Source organism: Pollicipes pollicipes, unplaced genomic scaffold (genome assembly GCF_011947565.3).
Source record: "Pollicipes pollicipes isolate AB1234 unplaced genomic scaffold, Ppol_2.1 Scaffold_4881;HRSCAF=5763_pilon_pilon_pilon, whole genome shotgun sequence".
Taxonomy (NCBI): domain Eukaryota; kingdom Metazoa; phylum Arthropoda; class Thecostraca; order Pollicipedomorpha; family Pollicipedidae; genus Pollicipes; species Pollicipes pollicipes.
In genome coordinates this window covers 34,781,058-34,800,505 of record NW_023596576.1, presented here as the reverse complement: position 1 = coordinate 34,800,505, position 19,448 = coordinate 34,781,058, and the positions used below count along the sequence as shown (strand labels likewise).

Sequence of the window (19,448 nt, the reverse complement as noted above, 5' to 3'; positions counted from 1 at the left end):
GTAAAGGCATCTTCCCCTACAGAAAACATACTAGAATGTGGTCTGGACCCAGGCCGGCAGAATTATAAATCAATTCCAGTAGCCCATATTGTTTCCAATTTTTGTGTTGCTGAAACTTTTGCTTGTTTTTCGTAATGTATTCCAGGTTGGGTGTATTTTTGTATTCAACATTGTTGCGCTTTTTGTGCGGCAACTATAAAGCAGTTTTAGGCAAAAAATAACGCAGCAATATTTTTGGGTGTGTAAGTACTGAAGACAGTGCTGAAGTATATAAAATCACTGAATACAAGCATCTCTCAAAGACCATAAATAAGGCACCAAATGCCTTAAAAACGCTGTTTGAGTGTGACCAATTAACTTTGTCGTTTGTCCGTTTATCTGTTGACAAAGAGTGCGGAGTCGTAACGTTGAGACAAAGACATTGCACAGGCTGCGCGGCGCTGTCAGTGCATGGTGTTGCGCTGTTTTGCTCTGCTTCACGCTACCTAATGGAACACGAGTCCCTGAAACGATAACTTTTAATGAAATGTCTCTCATACAGTCACGGCTTTCTGATCGCCGTTGCTGACTGCGGCGGCTGCTGGTACGCGCTTGGAGGTGCTGACACACTCCGGAACACCTGTTCTAAATTAATCGTGCGCTTAACACGGCTGCGAACCACGTGGCTGACGCGTAGGTTCATTCTGTCTTGTGAGTATTGTAAAATGTTGGTAAATATTGATGTATATAATATATATATATATATATATATAATATATAATATATATATATATATATATATATATATATATATATATGTATATATATAATCACGATCGTGAAACGCGGCATTATATGAAACACCCAAATTATGCCTGAAATGCTTGGCTACGGAAGGGCAGAAAACAGCAGAATAGTAAAGAACAGGCCAAAACAGATCAGCAGTCGAAGCAGGGTGGAAATGCACAGCGTAGAAGAGCGCAGGACATAAGACAACGGATGGGACAGGACAGGAGATAATGGCACTGGGTGGGGTAGCAGATGATGGCACAGGGCAGAAGACAAAAGGACAACGGGGCTGAGGGGAGCGCTGAGTGCTGAGCGAGTTAAGCAGGAGTTTGTCGTGTAACATACTAACACACTAAATCTTCGTCAAAATGCATCATCTTTTTCGCATGCCCAATGGCCATCGCTCAGCGTCACAGCCCCGTGGCTGACACAGCGAGGCCTATGGAGACTGCAACGCCGGGCGTTGAGGCTGTTGTTGCTAAGATTTGTGAGCGCGCATGTTCAAAACCATGCTAGATAATTTTATCAGTGATAGATTTATACGGAATGTTAAACATGCCAAGATAAGCATGGGCTAGCCATGTCAAGATAAATCTGGGACGCCATTTCTACATAATTTACGCTCAAGCGGTCCTCAAGGTCTCTGGGGAACACAGGGAAAAATCTGAAGCTGTAGTTGATGTGAAAGTTATTGGATCAACTGCAGGGACCAGGGATGTTGTTGCGTCAGTAAGGGTTCTGTGTTAATCCGGGGTCAATCGCACAGGCCAAAAGGACCTCTGGGTTAGGGAAGGGAATAATGTGATATGATGTATCGCTCTAAGGGCCACTGCATTGGCCAGCGGATCCCACCCCGTGTCGCCAGAATGACAGCCTGAAGACACCCGCGACGGGACGGAATGACACTCCGGCCCTTGACCGCGAGTGGTGTACTACTCATGGGGCCCGGAACGGAACAAGGGGGCATCATTATTGTTGAATGAACTGGGTCAAAATGAGCTAAAAAAAGGACAAGATCACCCATATTTCCTGAGAACATTCTTTATTTTGCAGAATAATGAGTGACACAAATCACATCAAAGGGTTTGAAGTTTAAACATGCGCGCTCGCAATCTTGGGAGGAAGGGCAGCGATGGTCTGGGTTGCAGCTTCCGTAAAGCCGAACGGTGTTGGCCACTGAAAGTGACACCAGGCGGCGGGCGTCGCGCTCATATGTCCTCTGGACAGACGAACAGTTTCAACAATACGAAAAATAGAGGTTCTGCCTTTACTCATCCAGTTCCATCACCAGATTCCAGCACTTCTTCGTGGTGCTGTAAGGGCCAATCGGTTCTCATCATCCAAGAGTCGCACAGGTGAAATGTACGTCTGGACCACCTTTTAAATGCCTAATTTGATGTCCCAAAACGTTCAAACACTTTGAGACAACTTACTGTTTTAATGTTCAAATGCTAACTGCTTTCAGATGCGTTATCACTTTCGTCCGCCCTTTGGTCACGGCTCAGTGCTGGCCGCCGGGCATACCTTGCGCGGCTCGCGGAGACTGCGACGCCTGATATGCAGGTTTTTGTTGATAAGCTTTGCAAGGGCGCGTGCTCAAAACTACGTTACATGATTTGTTTTACTCATCCATTCAAGTTTTCAAAGGTACTTTTTCCAGCAAGGTCATCACTTTAAAGCCCCGCATTACTGCATTCTGAGTAGCGATACTGTGACGTCATCATGGGACGAAATCGTATGGCACCAATGCTATGGCCGCGTGAAAATGTCGCTTTTGCGGCCTGTGTAAGCAGAAATACTTCCATAAACCAAATTTTGTTGACCTAACACATTCAATGAAGCATTTGTAACAGAGGAATGTTGTTGGTTTGCACTAGAGCTGCAAATTTATTGCTGAAATGCGCTGCCAGTTTGCCCCTGCAGAGAGATGGGGTAGCTCATTCACCAGTGATTTCTCTGTAACAAGCAGCTAGCGAATCTAATAAAAAATGCTATGTATTTGAGCCACGCAACACGTCACTCCTGCAGGCCTCCAACAGCGTACACAGCTCGGTGCCCTGCCCTCCAAGCTACGCGCCCCCTCGCCGTTTCTCCCTCCCCGACACCGCTCTCGCCAAAAACGTTACTGCTTCCGCTGTTCCTCGACCCTTGCGCCCACTTCGCCGCTTCCGCCGCGCACCAGATGAAGGTTTCCTTTCGCAATCTCCCAGAGAACTCTAGCCAGGATTGCTTAGAAACAGTCCATGCAAAAGAGCGCAACATGCAACAACAGCATAGGGTGGGGATGAGAAACGGCGGCCCGGACGGGCTTGCAGCATCCTGGGACGCACATTGAGAAGTTGGAATGCACATCCTGTAGCCTTAGGAGAGGCTTTGCCAGGGTGGATGCAGGGTTGGCTTGGCCTAATGGAGGCAGTGATGGTGAGCCTTGGGAGGCGCAAATGCAGAGTGCGCCATTTCAGTTCAACATAGCAGGTTTTACTGTAAAATTGGACGGTTTCTGGTACGTTTTGCAAGTTTTCAGTCAAAGAGCGGTCACCCATATCTCAGCTGGGCAATAGTCTTGAGGATATATAAGGTTAGTCGGGTATTATTCCCTGCTTACCTTTTCCACTTAAGCCATCCGACATTAAGTATTTGCAAGTTGAGCAACGACTAGTAAGATCATAGTAAAGTGGCAGCAAATTGTTGACACCCACTCTCCTCACATTAACCTAGATTCCTATCTTATAGATACCTTATATAGATACCCACCTTGGATAACCTATACCTATTTTCACATTTCACTCAATTTAGGTACTGCAGTACGGTGATAAATGGAAAATTATTGCCCAATTATAAATTTAATGTAAATATTACACATAGTATACACTGTATTCACAATGAGGCATTATATCTAAATGTTCAGGCAAGTTGATTAACGACGAATATGGCGCGGGTATTGAACCTGGGAAACGTGGTTTAGTAGGATGTATTTTTGGAAGCAGATCGTAGTACTGATTTGTCTTTAGAGGGTTTAAATGAAAAATGTAAAATATATATTCATATAACATTTGAATAAAGATAAAGAACCTGATGGCTACCCAGTTCATCGGCGAAATCTTCATTCGTAATCATGTTACTAGTACCTACCAACCATCGCGTAGCATCAGCCAAAAACCATACTACGGGCTATCAAATTTAAGGTGACGTCACGTCTGCGTAGTGTCCTCAAGTAGCCTTGATCGTTTTTGTCCACCCGTCGGCCACGAGTCAGGTATTCGCCGCTGGGCCAATGCCGCGTGGTCCACGGGGACCGCAACGCCTGACGTCGAGGTTATTGGTGCTAAGATTTGCAAGCGTGTATGTTCAAAACTTCGTCGTATTATTTGTACAACTGTTCAATTCTGACTGAATGTTGAACATTTTAAGATATGGTTTGAACATCTTGATACACATTGGTGGCCCATTTAGATCTTCATTCTACCTTCGCGGGGCTCTTAATATGTCTGCAGAACACAAATAAAAATTCTGACAAAGCGTCAGCATTTTATCGGTTTAGAAACAGTTCACTGAACCACTGCAAATTGAAAGCACCGGTTTATATTTCATGCAGCCGTTCAACTCCTGGTTTCTGCAGTTTATTGACTTAAAATTCAGATAGGTGCTGTTTGGAATCGTGGCTTATGCTCTGGCATTACCATCATCTATCCCATCTGTGTGTTGAGTGCTTCTTCCTATTTGCAATGCATTTGAATTTCTGCGCTCTCATCTCAAGTGTTTGTTTTTAACGCTATTAATGTCCTGAGCAACGCAACCCCACACCACACCAATCGCTGTCTCACTGTCTCCTTTTCGTGGCCGCACTAGGCATTTCAATTCCTTCCTTATCTTTCTCACGTCGCATTTTCCCCAAGATCAGGGACAAGTGCCCCAACCTCACCCAACCTACTCGCCAACGCAAGAACTACCAAATTGAACTCCCGCTTCGGAGTGATTTTTTAATCTGGTAGCGCTTTCTCTCCATGCTGACGGGCTGACAAAACACGCTGGCATCATCGTCGGCCGGCGCTTGACGCAACAGGCCACGTGACGTAAAACGAATACTGGGTTGTGATTGGTGCTGACAAAAGTGCTGGCGACAGATCGAATGCGGCCCAGGTCGTGGAATTTCGCCCCCCAGAGAAAATGAACAAATAGTCTTGGGAAAATGTATTTACCGAATGGCATACGTAAGTCGAATAGGCAAGATTGTGCACCAGTGCGAAGCAGCTGTATGTGTATATCTAGCATAGCAACCATGACATTTACTGATTTCCGAAATCTGTTATCCGAATTCAAGGCGGACAATAATCTCCACCTTTACCTCCTGCCGCTTCCCGTCACCGGGCTTGCTTCTCATAAAAAGTTCCTGGAAGATACCCATTAGCCTGCCCCCTTCTTTTCGAAATGCTCCTGTGCCTATGAATCACATGGCATGACATGCTCCAAAACACACTCCTTTGGTAAAAATTATTGCGTTGCCTTCGAAGTTTAGACTCTAAATATCGCATTGCTTGCGGGACGTTAGCCATCTTGGAAACATGGACCGGCTGCTCTCTTTTCCCCTGGGTCCTACTTTGATTTTGTTTTGCAGAAATTGCCTGCATGAAACATCAAACGGAACGCGGGAATTTCAATGTAGAGTCAAACTGCGGGCATTACCGCGGCATCGCAAAATATTTTTAGAGACATTTCTGTTCATAGAAATACCTCTAGAATACTTGTCGTTTTCGTCGCCGTTAAGATGCGGTATGACCATTTGAGATACGCGCATTTGCTGACATTTGCAATACTGTAACACTGGCGTTGCGGGGAGGAGGCGTGGGGTCGTGTGCGAACATTGCGGATGTTTTGCATCATATAAGGGGGTTTAGTTTGTTAACAGGACGGTTTTTAGAACGCCAAATTACCTAATCCATGTACCAATTTTAAGAAACTCGCGGGATTGGGAGCCTTTTTAAACGCTCTACGTAAGTTAAATTGGATAGGAGAATACCGTGAGCGCGCAGCCTGCGCTGAGATTACTAATGGATGATGTGGCATAGAGTGAGCTTATATATTTGAAGTGTTGTGCACAACAAATATTTATTTGACGATGTTTCAGTCACGCTTTTTATTGTCATGCCCAAAGTTGGCTGAATTGTTATTTATTTTTGCTTGAAAAATGTGTTATTCTGTAGCAGTGTCATATTTTTAAAACATGGATTCTACACTGAAATTGAGGACTGTACTGAGGCTGGATTTTATGTGCTCAAATTTGGCTCTATCTGCTGAATTGTGCTGTTAATGATGCATGCACAGAAGTTGTTGGGAGAATTGTGTGCTCATGCAGAAGACAGATGATGGACTGGGCAGCAGCCCCACTTGCCAGCGTGCTGTTTAATGCCCCACAATGATAATGCATACCTTAAATTGCTTGCTCAGGGTTTCATGTTTTTATCATACTTTTTGGCTTTTTATTTATTAGTTTCATCTTTGTTTTTTTCTTATACAATGTGCATCTTACATGGAAAGCATGTTAAAAGTTAGTATCCTGGTGTTAATGATAATTTTTGACATTAAAGGATGTATTTTTATGGTTTTTTTATATAGGGGTTTGAACTGAACTAGCCATATTAAAGATCATCTGGTACAGTTTACAGTCATGCCCTGCTGAAGATTTAGCCTATTTTAGTTTCTGGTCTACACATCCACTATTATGTGCAAACTATATCAGGGAGACTTATTTCAAGGTAACCAAGACATCCATGATGCCATAATGACATCACTGAAATTATGTTGTTCCACTGAACATGAAGTGATCAAAGTAAAGAAACATCATTGACAGGTTTTTCATAGCTGGTGTTCATGAGCACCATGTCCAGATATAATGGTAGTCAATTAGATCTCAATGTTATGCAAGGTGCAATGACATATTGAGAAGCTTGTGCACTAAATAGAGATGTGCGGTTAAGAGCTGCCCTGTTCACTTAAAAGTATACCAATGGTTGTAAGTGAGGCTATGTCACCATATCAGATACTTGCCTCAGTATCTCCAGATGTGAAACACTCCCTTAAATATTGATGCATTGCCTACACCTCATCTGCCAAATCAATTGTGTAGTCTGTTGCCAAGAGGTGAAGAGTAGATGTCCTGACACATCTTAGCACCATAAAGACAGGCTGCTCATGAGTGTATTTGAAGCATAAAGGAGATAACAATACAAATCTGTGCTTTGCAATATGTATCCTGTGGCTCAGTGTGCTTATTGATACAACCTGTCGTGCTTGCTTCTATCAGTGTGGTTTCCATTTGGTGATTTATAACATGTTTGAACAAAATGTTGCAGTGTTAAGAAAACTAAAGTGCAAGTGGAAGGCTACTTAAAGCAAAACTCACCTGTTTCATGTTTTCAGCCCTGACATCAAGATGCTGCCAATGAAAGGTATGTGTTCTCAGTGGAATGCACTGCAGTGTGGATGTTGAACAGTATGCATTATGCCACTTGTGCATATACCTTTGCAGCACTTTGTGCATTATGCTGCACATTGGGATGATTATTCAGGGCTCATTCCAGGGTTCACGCATGACAAAATAAAACCAGCTTGAGCTTGGTGTGCACCTTTCTGGGCACAGGCTGAATGGGATATGTACATAGCTTTTGGCATTGTGTCTTAGGCATGAGTCAAGGGGCACAATCTCAAGGCATGACTTAGACATGAGTCAAGGGGCATACTGGAGGCATGCCTAAGACATGAGTCAATGGCATACTCTGCCACAAAATAAGTTTGGTCAGCAGAGCAAGGTAACATGGCCAGTGTGAATCTATTTGTCATCCAAGGTAATTTGTGTTCACTGTGGATAAGCAGCCAGTTCATTCCAGATTTCAGTTTATATCCAGTTCCATTTATTATTTAATTCATTCAGAAAGTCCAGTTCATTGAATCCTGAGTCCCAGGTTGAGTCCAGGTTTGTTAGCCCTGCAGGTGTTATAGCAATGTGGACCATGCACTCTGCAGTTGAATTCAGTTATTGAGTATGTGGGTGTAGCCAGTGGGGAAGGCACATGTTTCTGCTGATTCTGCTTAGTATCACATTTTCTGTTCCAATGCTCCCCACAGGTAGAATGCACAGGTATCATGTATTTCCATTTCAGATGTCATTTTCATATCGAGTTGGCCTCTCCAGATTTCAGCATGTCTTCTCCAACCAACCCTGGTTTGTTCCTCTCAATGTCAGAGATGCAGTTACACCTTTTGCCGAGTGCCTCCACAGCTATTGAGGCATTGTGCATGTTCATGTGAGGCTTACCAACTGTCAAAAAGTCAGGGCTCACAATGCAAATAATTTTTTTTTGAATTTTGGTGAATCAACTTGGTTATTCCATGTGTGATTTTTATTCATTTGGAAATTGACTTAATTCCCAGAGCCCAATGGTCCCAAATGGTTATAAGCATCCTTGATTCCAATACTGGCCACATGTATGGACCTATGCCCATCTGCCACTGCGGACTCCACTCCATACCTGTGGCAGTAAATGTTCTCACCCAGTGCTCCTCTGGTGTGATAAGATGGTGCTGTTCAGCAGAGTTGTTAACAAAACAGACAGCACAAAACAGCTCAATTTGGCTGATAATCAGGCTTGGGTGGTTTGATTGAAGTGTGGTGTAAGTTGCTGACATCTCATCTTTCAGGCCTTGCCAGAGGAGCCAAGAGCAAGGTGTGCAATTGGTGTCTGGAGCCTAAAATGTCCTTGAAATATGTTCTTCCAACTCAGACAAGAAAAAAGGACTTCTGCTCTGAACTGTGCCTGACTGAATACAGAAAGGCTTACAACAAGGTATGTGCATTCTGACTTGATTTTACCATAATACTATGAATAGGATTTTTGTTTTGCATTACTGTTGTTTTGTGTATTTCATTGGGCTGTAATTAAGTGGGACACCATGTTTCTTAATAAAATCTAGTAGAATGCAGCATCACATTCAGATTGTTTGTCAAGACCAATCAGGTAGGTAGTTGACAGATGCGGATTCGTCGCACGTTGCGACGCCTCTGTATGCTCTGTGGCAGCACTGACGATGTGTTTGTGCGTCGCCTAATCGGCGGCTATGTGTGGTGATCCAGAGCGCGTGCGTCCACTGCGACGACGTGGTGCGCGGCGAGCCAGTGCGCGAGCCGGGCGAGGCGGGCCGCTCGCTGCTGTTCTGCTCGGCAGACTGTCGGGCCCGCCACCAGGCGGCTTCCATCGCTTCCCCGCTGCTGCCCGCCTTCGGCAACGGCTCCACACAAAAGCGAGGTGAGCCTAGCCCTCCGTCCCGCCGCGCACGAGCCAGCAGCTGTGTCACAGGGATCAGGGGCACGAACAGGATCGATGTCTGGTAGAAGTGATAGCTGGGGAGAGGACAGACCGATGCTTTAGGCTGATTGAAGAGATGTGTGACGGCGCGTGTCGCCCTCCCCAAAAGCAACAACAATGATTTTGGGACCAAACAGTAAGAATGATAGGGCTACACCTGCTACTCACAGCTGTGGCCGTGGTGCTCAAACACTGGTCAGTTTTCAAGGCCGGCGGATGAGTATGATACGTTCCCCGTCGGCAGCCCACCGTCCGTCGATGGCGTCGATGGCGATGCAGGAGGCGATCCAGCAATTCGACTGGGAGGAGTACCTGCGCGAGACGGAGAGCCGGCCGGCGCCGCAGCACTGCTTCAAGCAGCGCTCGCAGCCGCCCTCCAACGAGTTCCAGGCGGACATGAAGCTGGAGGCGCTGGACCCGCGCAACGTCACCTCCACCTGCATCGCCACCGTGGTGGGCGTGCTGGGGCCGCGGCTGCGGCTGCGGCTCGACGGCGGCGACAACAAGAACGACTTCTGGCGTCTGGTGGACTCTAACGAGATCCATCCCATCGGTCACTGCGAGAAGCATGACGGCATGCTGCAGCCCCCGCTCGGTCAGTCGGCTGCCAGCCGGTGTCGGGGAGAGTTGCAGCAGAGGCAACACCGGCCATTCTGGCGGGGATGGGTAGTACGGCCGACGTGGCCTCGGGGAGCGGGGTTGGGGTGGGGGGTTAGACTTCTGGGTTGTGTAGGGGTGGAGTTTTTCTGTTTTGGTCAGTACTTTTAAGAGAGTTGAATTTTTGTGTGATGCTGTACCGACGCGTCCTCGCCTTCGCACATTTATCTTTGGCTCGTTGGTCTGTATCCCTATGCAAGTGTCCAGTGATGTTGGAGCTTTCAACCCTCGCCATGGCTGGGGGGGGGGGGGGGGGCAATGCAATCCCTCTAAGGTTTTCAGGCGATATCTCCATGGCATGTGCAATCGCCTCAAAAATTTTAGTTTTTCCTAGGCATTCATTGCGCGTGTTTTGACACCAGAAATAAATCTGGGATTTTTTTTCTGACCAGCGAAGTTTTGTTACGAATACTGCTCGGTGACCAACAACCCGTGAGGTTGGTGAGCGGTAAACGCTAATTTCGCCCATCAGCTTCGGTGGGGGACGAGACTTTTGTATTTTCGTAACCCTACATCCTCCATGTTTGCTGAAAGCGTACAAAACTCCATACCAAAATGCTCAAAATTTGCAAGGAACACACCTGCATGCCCATGATCCGTTGCATGCTTTCGTATATATTAGCACGTAATGCTGAAATTATGGCATGTTCGGGAAAGAAATGGTATTTGAAATAACTGGGTCGGATCAAGTCTTGACCTAGCAACATGAAACTTCTAACCACTACTGAGATATCGTTGAGGCTAATCTATTGTCTTGTCTCCACGGCGCTCTATCATTCTCAGTTTGGAAATGACACGGAGTGGGGACGCGCCGACCTATCCCCCCCCCCCCCCCTTCGTTCGTCTGATGGAAAACTGTCGAGCAGGATGTGTGGCCCGTCCTGTTCAGGGCCCAGTCCAGGATCCGGGCTGTTCCGAGCTGACCATCGCCCCGTCCACCGTCGCCAGGTTTTCGCATGAACGCCTCGTCGTGGCCAATGTTCTTGCTGAAGACGTTAAACGGCGCAGAAATGGCGCCCGAGAAGGCATTCAAGAAGGAGCCTCCCACGCCCAGCCGCAACTTTTTCGAGGTCGGCATGAAGCTGGAGGCCGTGGACAAGAAAAATCCGCAGCTGATCTGTGCCGGCACCGTCGGTACGTGTGTACTGCCTGCAGTTGATAACAAAGCTCTGGTGTTGCTCGTATCATTTTCTTTTCAAGACCGCGTCGTTCCTGAGATGGTCTTGTTCATCTCAACACGTCCGTCTGCATGGTCGTATTTGGAGTAAAGCCTGGCGTCGCCGCTGGGTAAACGCATGTGGTGCCGACGAGCGGACGCGGTGCGGCCAGGTGACCGATGGGGCCTGTCCTTTCTCCGCCAGGGGCCGTGACGGGTGAGATGATCCACATCACGTTCGACGGCTGGCGCGGCGCGTTCGACTACTGGTGCCGTTTCGACTCGCGCGATATCTTCCCGGTGGGCTGGTGCAGCCGCAGCGGCCACCCGCTCCAGCCGCCCGGACAGAAAAGTACGTTCCTCGCGCGCACGTTCGTTCCATGAACGCGCACGCTCATGCCATCGGAACCTCATATCCGTGAACTCCATTTGACTGGTATCAATGTGTAATCAACACGGTAGAGGCACTGGTGCATTGGTGCACTGTGCCATCAGCCGTGCCATCAGCTGTGCTGTCATCTGTGCCATCAGTTGTGCCCTCAGCTGTGCCACCAGCTGTGCCGTCGTCGGCTGTGCCTTCGCTGCCGGGGCACTGGTGACCACCGCCCTGTGCTCGCCAGCGGCGGCTGTCAGCGCGCGCTACAAGGCGGCTCGGCTGAGCGCGCCGCCGCCGCCGCGGCTGAACAGCGCGCCGGCCGCCGGCGCCGACGGCGAGGAGCTGACGCCGGTGCCGCCGGCCGCCACCAAGCCGCTGGCCATCACCGTCACCGAGCCGGACACGTCGAGCGGCGACAGCCGGCCGGCGCCGGGCTCTGCCACAGGTGCGGCAGCCGCGCGGACGCGCACCCGGCCCGGACAGGCCCGCGCCACCGACCGGTCGGCCCTCTGCACTGTATGGTGCTGATGAGATCAATCCGGAATGTGACGTCACGGCTGACGTCGCATGCCTTCTGTTTCGGACCGCGAGTCTTGTATCCCCACTTCCTTGGACACCACGCGTTGAGTTGACCTCCTTCGTGTGTTCCCGTTGTCCCTGCGGCGCGTTGTGCGGATTGGTTTTGGATAACTCTGCGATTCGCTGTGCCACATGACATGATCGCGGTGCCGTCTGATGGCTGACCGTCCTGCTTCGTGCACCGCCCGTGCGTGTGCGTACCGTGTGGTAACCGACCGTCCCGCTCCGTCCGCCGCCCGTGCGTGTGTGTGTGCCGTGTGGTAACCGACCGTCCTGCTTCGTGCACCGCCCGTGCGTGTGCGTACCGTGTGGTAACCGACCGTCCCGCTCTGTCCGCCGCCCGTGCGTGTGCGTACCGTGTGGTAACCGACCGTCCCGCTCCGTCCGCCGCCCGTGCGTGTGCGTACCGTGTGGTAACCGACCGTCCCGCTCCGTCCGCCGCCCGTGCGTGTGCGTACCGTGTGGTAACCGACCGTCCCGCTCCATCCGCCGCCCGTGCGTGTGTGTGTGCCGTGTGGTAACCGACCGTCCCGCTCCGTCCGCCGTCCGTGCGTGTGTGTGTGCCGTGTGATAACCGACCGTCCCGCTCCTTCCGCCGCCCGTGCGTGTGCGTACCGTGTGGTAACCGACCGTCCCGCTCCGTCCGCCGCCCGTGCGTGCGTGTGTGTGCCGTGTGATAACCGACCGTCCCGCTCCTTCCGCCGCCCGTGCGTGTGCGTACCGCGTGGTAACCGACCGTCCCGCTCTGTCCGCCGCCCGTGCGTGTGCGTACCGTGTGGTAACCGACCGTCCCGCTCCGTCCGCCGCCCGTGCGTGTGCGTACCGTGTGGTAACCGACCGTCCCGCTCCGTCCGCCGCCCGTGCGTGTGCGTACCGTGTGGTAACCGACCGTCCCGCTCCGTCCGCCGCCCGTGCGTGTGTGTGTGCCGTGTGGTAACCGACCGTCCCGCTCCGTCCGCCGCCCGTGCGTGTGTGTGTGCCGTGTGATAACCGACCGTCCCGCTCCTTCCGCCGCCCGTGCGTGTGCGTACCGTGTGGTAACCGACCGTCCCGCTCCGTCCGTCGCCCGTGCGTGCGTGTGCGTGCCGTGTGATAACCGACCGTCCCGCCCCTTCCGCCGCCCGTGCGTGTGCGTACCGCGTGGTAACCGACCGTCCCGCTCTGTCCGCTGCCCGTGCGTGTGTGTGCCGTTTGATGGCTGACCGTCCCGCTCTGTCCGCCGCCAGTATGTGTGTACGTCAACCACGGCTGCACGTGCGGCCCGTACCTGGACGGCGCACGCGTGACGCAGCTGCCTGAGCGGTTCGGGCCGGGCAACTTGAACCGCGTGCTGCGCGAGTGCGTGCAGGCGTGCGTAGACGCGGCCCAGCGGCCGGCCCAGGTGCTCGGCCTTCTTCAGACCGGCGACGGCAAGGTCCAGATCACAGGTAGGCGCCGCGTGCGGCCCGTAGACGGCTCAGCTGGACAGCGTCCAGTGAAGGACAACATATATCGTTGTATATGCTTGATCTTCGAATTATCATCAGCAGTGGTAATCTAAGTGGAATAGTGGCTTTCATGCCAACCAGTGAACAACGGCCGTGCGAATTATCATCAGTAGTGGTAATCTAAGTGGAATAGTGGCTTTCATGCCAACCAGTGAACAACGGCCGTGCGTCAACCGTGTTTGATGCAACGCATTTGTGGTGTGTTCTGTAAAGTAATGTCATATTGAACGCTCTGCGAAGAAATCCGCCGCACCTATTTTTTACATGGACTCCGAGTGCAGGTTTGTACTATATAACGAACTCCATGTCGTGAAGTTTTTATGTGCCTGTGGAGTGCTTGCTGTGCCTTGTGTCCTGGCTGCAGCAGTGATGTGAGTGCGACGCTGACCGGTCCCTGTCGCGTCAGCCGGCTCCGGCGGCCAGCAGCTGACCGCCCGTCTGCCAGCCATCGAGAAGGACACCCAACTGTGGACCTTCCTCGAGGCGCTGTTCGAGGAGCTCATGTGCTGTGAGAACTTCTACACGGCCGAACCGCACGGCGCCGGCTGCAGCAAGTGCGCGAAGGTGCCGCCCAAGACGACGGCGTCGGCGGCGACCCGTGCCACTGGCGGCGCCTCCCGCGCCCGCCACAGGTCGCCAGAACACCCGCCTGGTGGGTCGAGCGCTGCAGAGCGACCCGCGGCCAGCTGCTGCCCCCCCCCCCCCCCCCCCGCCCCATCGCCCTCCCTGTTGTCTGCGGTATGGGCTCGGCAGTCCGTGGGGTGCAAGTAACTGGGTTATTCTCGCGCCTTCGCTGTGCATCTGCCCGTCTCACTGGCTGCGCATGCGTCGACATTGGACAGCTTGCGAAAATGGCCGAGAAGGGGAAGCATCTGAATTTCATGTCGACTTACAGTGCCCAGATCCGTTCAGTGTTTGTGAGGTGTCGGAGTCGCGGCACACCTGCCGCCAGCTGGGCGGCTGGCTGGTCAGTGTGCGCGCTGATCAGGTGCGTCGCGTGCTGGTTGGGAGGCGGCTGACAGCGGGCCGCTGTCCACAGAGCCGCCGCCCTCGCGCCGGGCGGCCAAGCGGCGCTGGTCGTCGCACAGTTCGGACTGGCGCGCCTCGCGGCCGCGCTCCAGCACGCCCGAGTCGCACCACGCCGCCAAGCGGCACTCGACGTCACCAGGTCAGTTGCGCTTGAGCCGCATCACGCCATCGCACAGCGCCCAACGTCGCCAGGTCAGTCACGCTGGAGCGGCGTGGGGCAAAGCAGTAGACTCATATGTCGCTGGATATTGACGTAGTTAAAATTATTTTGATGAGCCCAGATTTCATGCGCGGCGATCGGTGAGAAAAGTTCAGGATCAAATTTTTGTCCGTATCTGTTGTGTGGGTTGGGGGGGGGGGGGAGCGAGCGGGGTCAGATGTGTCCAAGCCTCGGACCGCGTTACGCTGAAATGCACGAACAGAATGCGTCACGAACGGCGCCATCTGATGCGCCGGCGCGGCGGAAGGTCCTGGTGCCGTTTTCGAATTGACCGGTGGCGCATGTCGCGTGCCGCGTGCCGTCAGCTGAATATCTGGAGAATTCACAACCAAGGGTACAGCTCAGACGTGGGGCGCCCCTGCCCTAGGCCCGGTGGGTAGCTTAGGGCCCATCACGGGGTGTGTTGTTTGATGGTTGCGCAGCCAATGCCGTAATCCACAGACGCTGTCAAATATTTGTGTTCTGGCCCGTTCGAGTGCCGGAAACGTTCAGGCAGCCTGCCGAAATGCAGTGAATTTGGGAGAATGCCACCGAAGTTATCGATCAGAACCCTATTCACGTGTTCCGGGCCTACATCCTCGTGGCGTGTGTATGCTCATCTTTTACACCCCTGTTTGTTTGTATTATCTGTGCATAAAGACAACTATTAAACTCGACTAATGCCAGGTAATGACACTGAAGGTAACTCTCGTAAAAATGGGTATGGGTCGCAAACAATGTTTTGTTTTTAATGACAAAACCTAAAGTCAACTGAGTTCACTGACCGGGGTTAGCCTCTGTTGACTTCGACTGACCTTTTGGGATTGTGCCATATCTGAGGATATTAAGGGCGCTGGTTCGGAACGTCAGACGGGCCGCATCGTCTTTTATGTCCAACTGGTACGCTTAAATGCCATTCCTTTCAAAAGCTTTCATACCATTCAGACCTGGTGTCGCACTGGGCGACCTGACCTGATCAATTCACCGCAGAAGGCGTCGGCTTTGCCAATGACTTGAGAATGTGTTATAGAGAGCTTCCGTTGGCTAGCGAAGTCTCTACCTTCTTAAGTGTTTGCTTTGTAACTATTCAAAAGTGCAGTTTACAATGCTCCCCAAAACTGGGGTTATTGCCCTCACCAGCGGAGTCAAAAGTTGGTTTAAACCTTACTCATGGATGCTGTTGGCCTCCTTTTGTATGACAAGCAACTCAGCGGGGTTTGTTTCACGGTTCCACCTCAAGTAATGACCAAATACTAGTAAATGGTGCAATCGCCCTTAGCTTGTTTTGCTTAGCATATCCCAAGGTTTATCCTTTTCTTGGATTCCGTCCAGCTGGTGCGCTAAAATGGCTGCATAATCGACCTCAGCGCACGAAATAACTTCAGAAAGCGTGAGAACGTCCGGTTGGACCGCTTCTTTTAGCCTGTTGTGGTTTTGAAGGCGATGAGACTCACTGCATACCGATGTGTCGAAAGCTCCTTGCCATTATCATTTAAGTAGCACCGCGTAAAGTAAAGCCGATGTACCCTCCCTGCGCTTGCGTCACTGGTGCTGTTGTGTGCTGCAGAGGAGGATGAAGCGGCCACTTCCACTTCGGAGGTGCCTACTCGTGCCCTGCTCTCGGTCGACCCGCACACCTGGACCATCGACGAGGTCATCCATTACATATCCCAGCACGACGCCACGCTCGGCCAGTACGCCGAGCTCTTCCAGAAGCACGTGAGTGATGGGGCTCGGACAATAGGGATCAGGCATCACACTGGGCCACCGGCCTGGCTCGTCCACAGGCGCGTCCCGGAGGGGGGAGGGCACGAGCCCCCTCCTTGGACGTTGTAGGACCCGAAGACCCCAAAAGGGTGTCGTATTAGGGGGTCCTGGTCGCAGGGCCAGGCCCTCACTTGTCAGTCAAGGGGTCTCTTCGCCGAACGGGGACTCCCTGGGACAACACAAGCTTCAGTTTCGGCCAGAGGCCACTTGTGGCCAGGGGACCCACTTCCCAAGCAGAGACGAGGCTGGCTGGGAAAAAAAGGCTGGGGCCCGGGATTTGCGGGAGGGACCCAGGACCCCGAATGGCAGAGCGCATTTTACGTTGGTCAGGGTCTTCTGACAATGGAAGCGGATCTAACTGACGACGAGAGTTTACAAAAAGACAGGTGAAGGGAGGGCGTTCTGCCATTCTGAAGGAGGGTCGGACATTCTCATGTGATCATAGGCTGGTCACGTTAAAACCACTTTTTGAGCCCATTTCGATCTGCAGTCTCCGCTGACAATACGCTCGCTACGCTACGCTCAGTATCCTTGTGGAGCCCAAAAAACTTCCGGTAGGCCCCTGAGTGCTATAGAGAGACCGCTGAAACATTGCTGCGTAAAAACCGTCCTGGGTTTGTTCCATACAGTCATTTAACACCTGGTTCGTTCAGTTTATTGACTTAAAAATAGAAACAAGTGCATCTTCCGCTGGTTTCTGGCTATCGTTCCAGTTGAAAGTGAAAGTAAAAATAAAGCGATGAAAGTGCCCCCTAGAAATAAAGTCGGTCATATCCAGTTACTGTGTTGTATTGGGGGCAGGGGTCGTTTCGCCATCAGGGGCCCGTTTGCCAACCTTGTACCCTTCCCCCCCCCCCCTCCTTACGAGGACTGACTGCAATGCCCGCCACGTGTCGGGGTGCTAGCAGTAGCGGTGCTAGTCCCGGCCACTCTGCCGTAACCAGCCGGTTGACAGCCCGAGTCCTGAGGTGCGGGGGATAACGCTTGTGTCGCACTGCACGGGGGCTCGGGTTGTTAACTGAAGAAAACAAAGGGCAACTACTGCCGCGTTTTCTCTTTCGTCGCCGAAGACAGTGGCGTGCGCGACATTGGTGACCCCGGCGTGATGTTGACCCCGTGCCGCTACACTGGTATGGTCGCAGTGGTTGGCCGTGTGGCCACACGCTCGGCATGTGGTATAGTGACAGCGTGTCCCGTGATGCCCTGCAGGAGATTGACGGCAACGCGCTGCTGCTGCTCACGTCCGACATCATGATGAAGTACATGGGCCTAAAGCTGGGGCCGGCGCTGAAGATCTGCAACATTATCGCCAAGATTCAGACCGGGCGCGGACGGCGCCACGCCAGCCTCTCATAGGCGGTCGGAGGGCGTGCTCCGACAAGCCACTCGAGTACCTGCCGCCACGGATACCTCCCCGCCGCCGACCGGCCCCCTCCACTGAGCGGGGCGTGCTGTTGGCCTCGGGCGCACCGCGATTCGGAGCGCCGCGGCGTCAGGCTGGTGGTCAGCGCCGCGGCGTCAGGCTGGTGGTCAGCGCCGCGGCGTCAGGCTGGCGGCAGCGCCGCGGCCCGGTCAGCACCCCGCAGTGTATGGTGCGTCCCCAGCCCTAGCCGCAGCCGCTGCCGCACGGCCGGGGCGGGGAACGCCGGTCGCGTCGGCTCGCTCCACTCGGCCCGGACGATCCGGTCCGCCTGCTCCGGTCCACCACACACTCGCTCCACCTGCTCCGGTCCACCACACACTCGGCCCGCCTGCTCCGGCTCGCTCCACTCGGCCTGGACGCTCCGGTCCGCCTGCGCCGTCAGCGATCGGACGTCGGCTGACGATGCTCTCGTGACGTCATCAGTTTGGCAACAGTGGCGCCCCTCCTGACCTCATGATGTTTTGTACAGTCCGTAGTACCAAGCAGCGTTATGTTTTGGGGTAGATCGTCCATCTTTGGAAGAAAGAATGTTTCGCCTCGCTTCATTCTAGAGACAGGTTGTCTCGCGCAGCGTAGGCAGCGATCGCTTAGCGTAGTTCCACCAGTAGGGTTGAGCAATGATGTTTTCACGAGTCCACATAGTTTTGTTGCACCAGGTGACTAGCTTGAGGTAGCACTAGTTTTACTTCGCCTTGCGGGGACGTGTTCAGACTCTGTTTTTCCCGTCAGAGGTTGACCGTCTCATCTGTACACCAGTACAACAGCGGTCTTAAGTTCTGCTCGTGCGTTGGTTAGGCGCTCCAGTTCGTGGTGCATCGGTGCCGGAGTTTTGTTAGCCGCATAGCGTTATCTATTAAATTGCGGCTTCTCCCTGACTGCGCGGTATGTTTTATTTTCCATGTGGAGCTAACGCCATCAGCCAGAGCCGTCCACCGGTTGAGGAATATCTAGTCTGTATGTCGCCTCGCGCGATGTGAGGTCCCGAGCTGCACCCCGGGTTAGTGCTTCACAGCACTGGCTGAGGTCCGATTGGACTGATCCAGGATGACGTGAGACCAGGGCGGAGAGAGCTGCTCTGGGGTTCAGCAGCCTCTGCGGCACGGCCAGGAGACCCACCAGGGGCTGTTGGCGGTAACCAATGTCTCCCTGGTACCAGTAGGACCTGGCGGTGCTGTCCTGCCACTCCCCGAATTGTAGTTCCTCACAGGTGGAGACACCTACAGCGCTAGTTGTCAGTTGGAGGTGCTGTACCAGGTTGTTCAGTCAGTCAATCGGGTTTTCAGAGCTGTCTTCCCGCTGCAGTGCTTCGCGCAAGGTCTCCATTTTGCGCACGCGTACGGAGGCCCTCTACCTAGCTGCCTGTTCTCCTTGGTTGTTGGGCATCGTTGACACTTAAAGCGGCGCTCAAAAGGGGATGCTGAAGCCTTGAACCAACTACAATATGCATGTTGTCTCAAAAACGGGAAGGGGATGTGTACAACAATGCCAAAAAACGAACAAAGAACGTTTTCATAAATTTTGAAAACACTAGAGCAGACTAGATGTCCCTTGGCTGATGAACGGCTTTGGTTGACGGCGTTAGTTGCGCATAACAAACAAAAAACACCGGCAAAGTCAGGGAAAAACCGCAACTAAACAAATAATGGC

General features: G+C 52.2%; 1 protein-coding gene across 1 annotated transcript; it reads left to right on the top strand.

The window, feature by feature from the left end:
* The first annotated feature begins 5,595 nt into the window (after positions 1-5,595).
* LOC119100295 (polycomb protein Scm) lies at positions 5,596-18,709 on the top strand. The gene is made up of 14 exons (XM_037223401.1): positions 5,596-5,759; positions 7,186-7,214; positions 8,464-8,609; positions 8,897-9,068; positions 9,373-9,723; positions 10,734-10,919; positions 11,147-11,293; positions 11,562-11,590; positions 11,729-11,762; positions 13,123-13,323; positions 13,790-14,035; positions 14,423-14,551; positions 16,179-16,330; positions 17,588-18,709. Exons 2-14 carry the CDS (start codon positions 7,199-7,201, stop codon positions 17,732-17,734), a joined length of 1,956 nt encoding a protein of 651 aa, XP_037079296.1. The 5' UTR covers positions 5,596-5,759; positions 7,186-7,198; the 3' UTR covers positions 17,735-18,709.
* The last annotated feature ends 739 nt before the right edge of the window (positions 18,710-19,448 follow it).

Coding starts and splice junctions, on each gene's coding strand:
- LOC119100295 (XM_037223401.1), top strand. Junction 8,610..8,896: donor ACAGAAAGGCTTACAACAAG/GTATGTGCATTC, acceptor GTGGTGATCCAG/AGCGCGTGCGTCCACTGCGA. Junction 14,552..16,178: donor GCGGCACTCGACGTCACCAG/GTCAGTTGCGCT, acceptor TGTGTGCTGCAG/AGGAGGATGAAGCGGCCACT.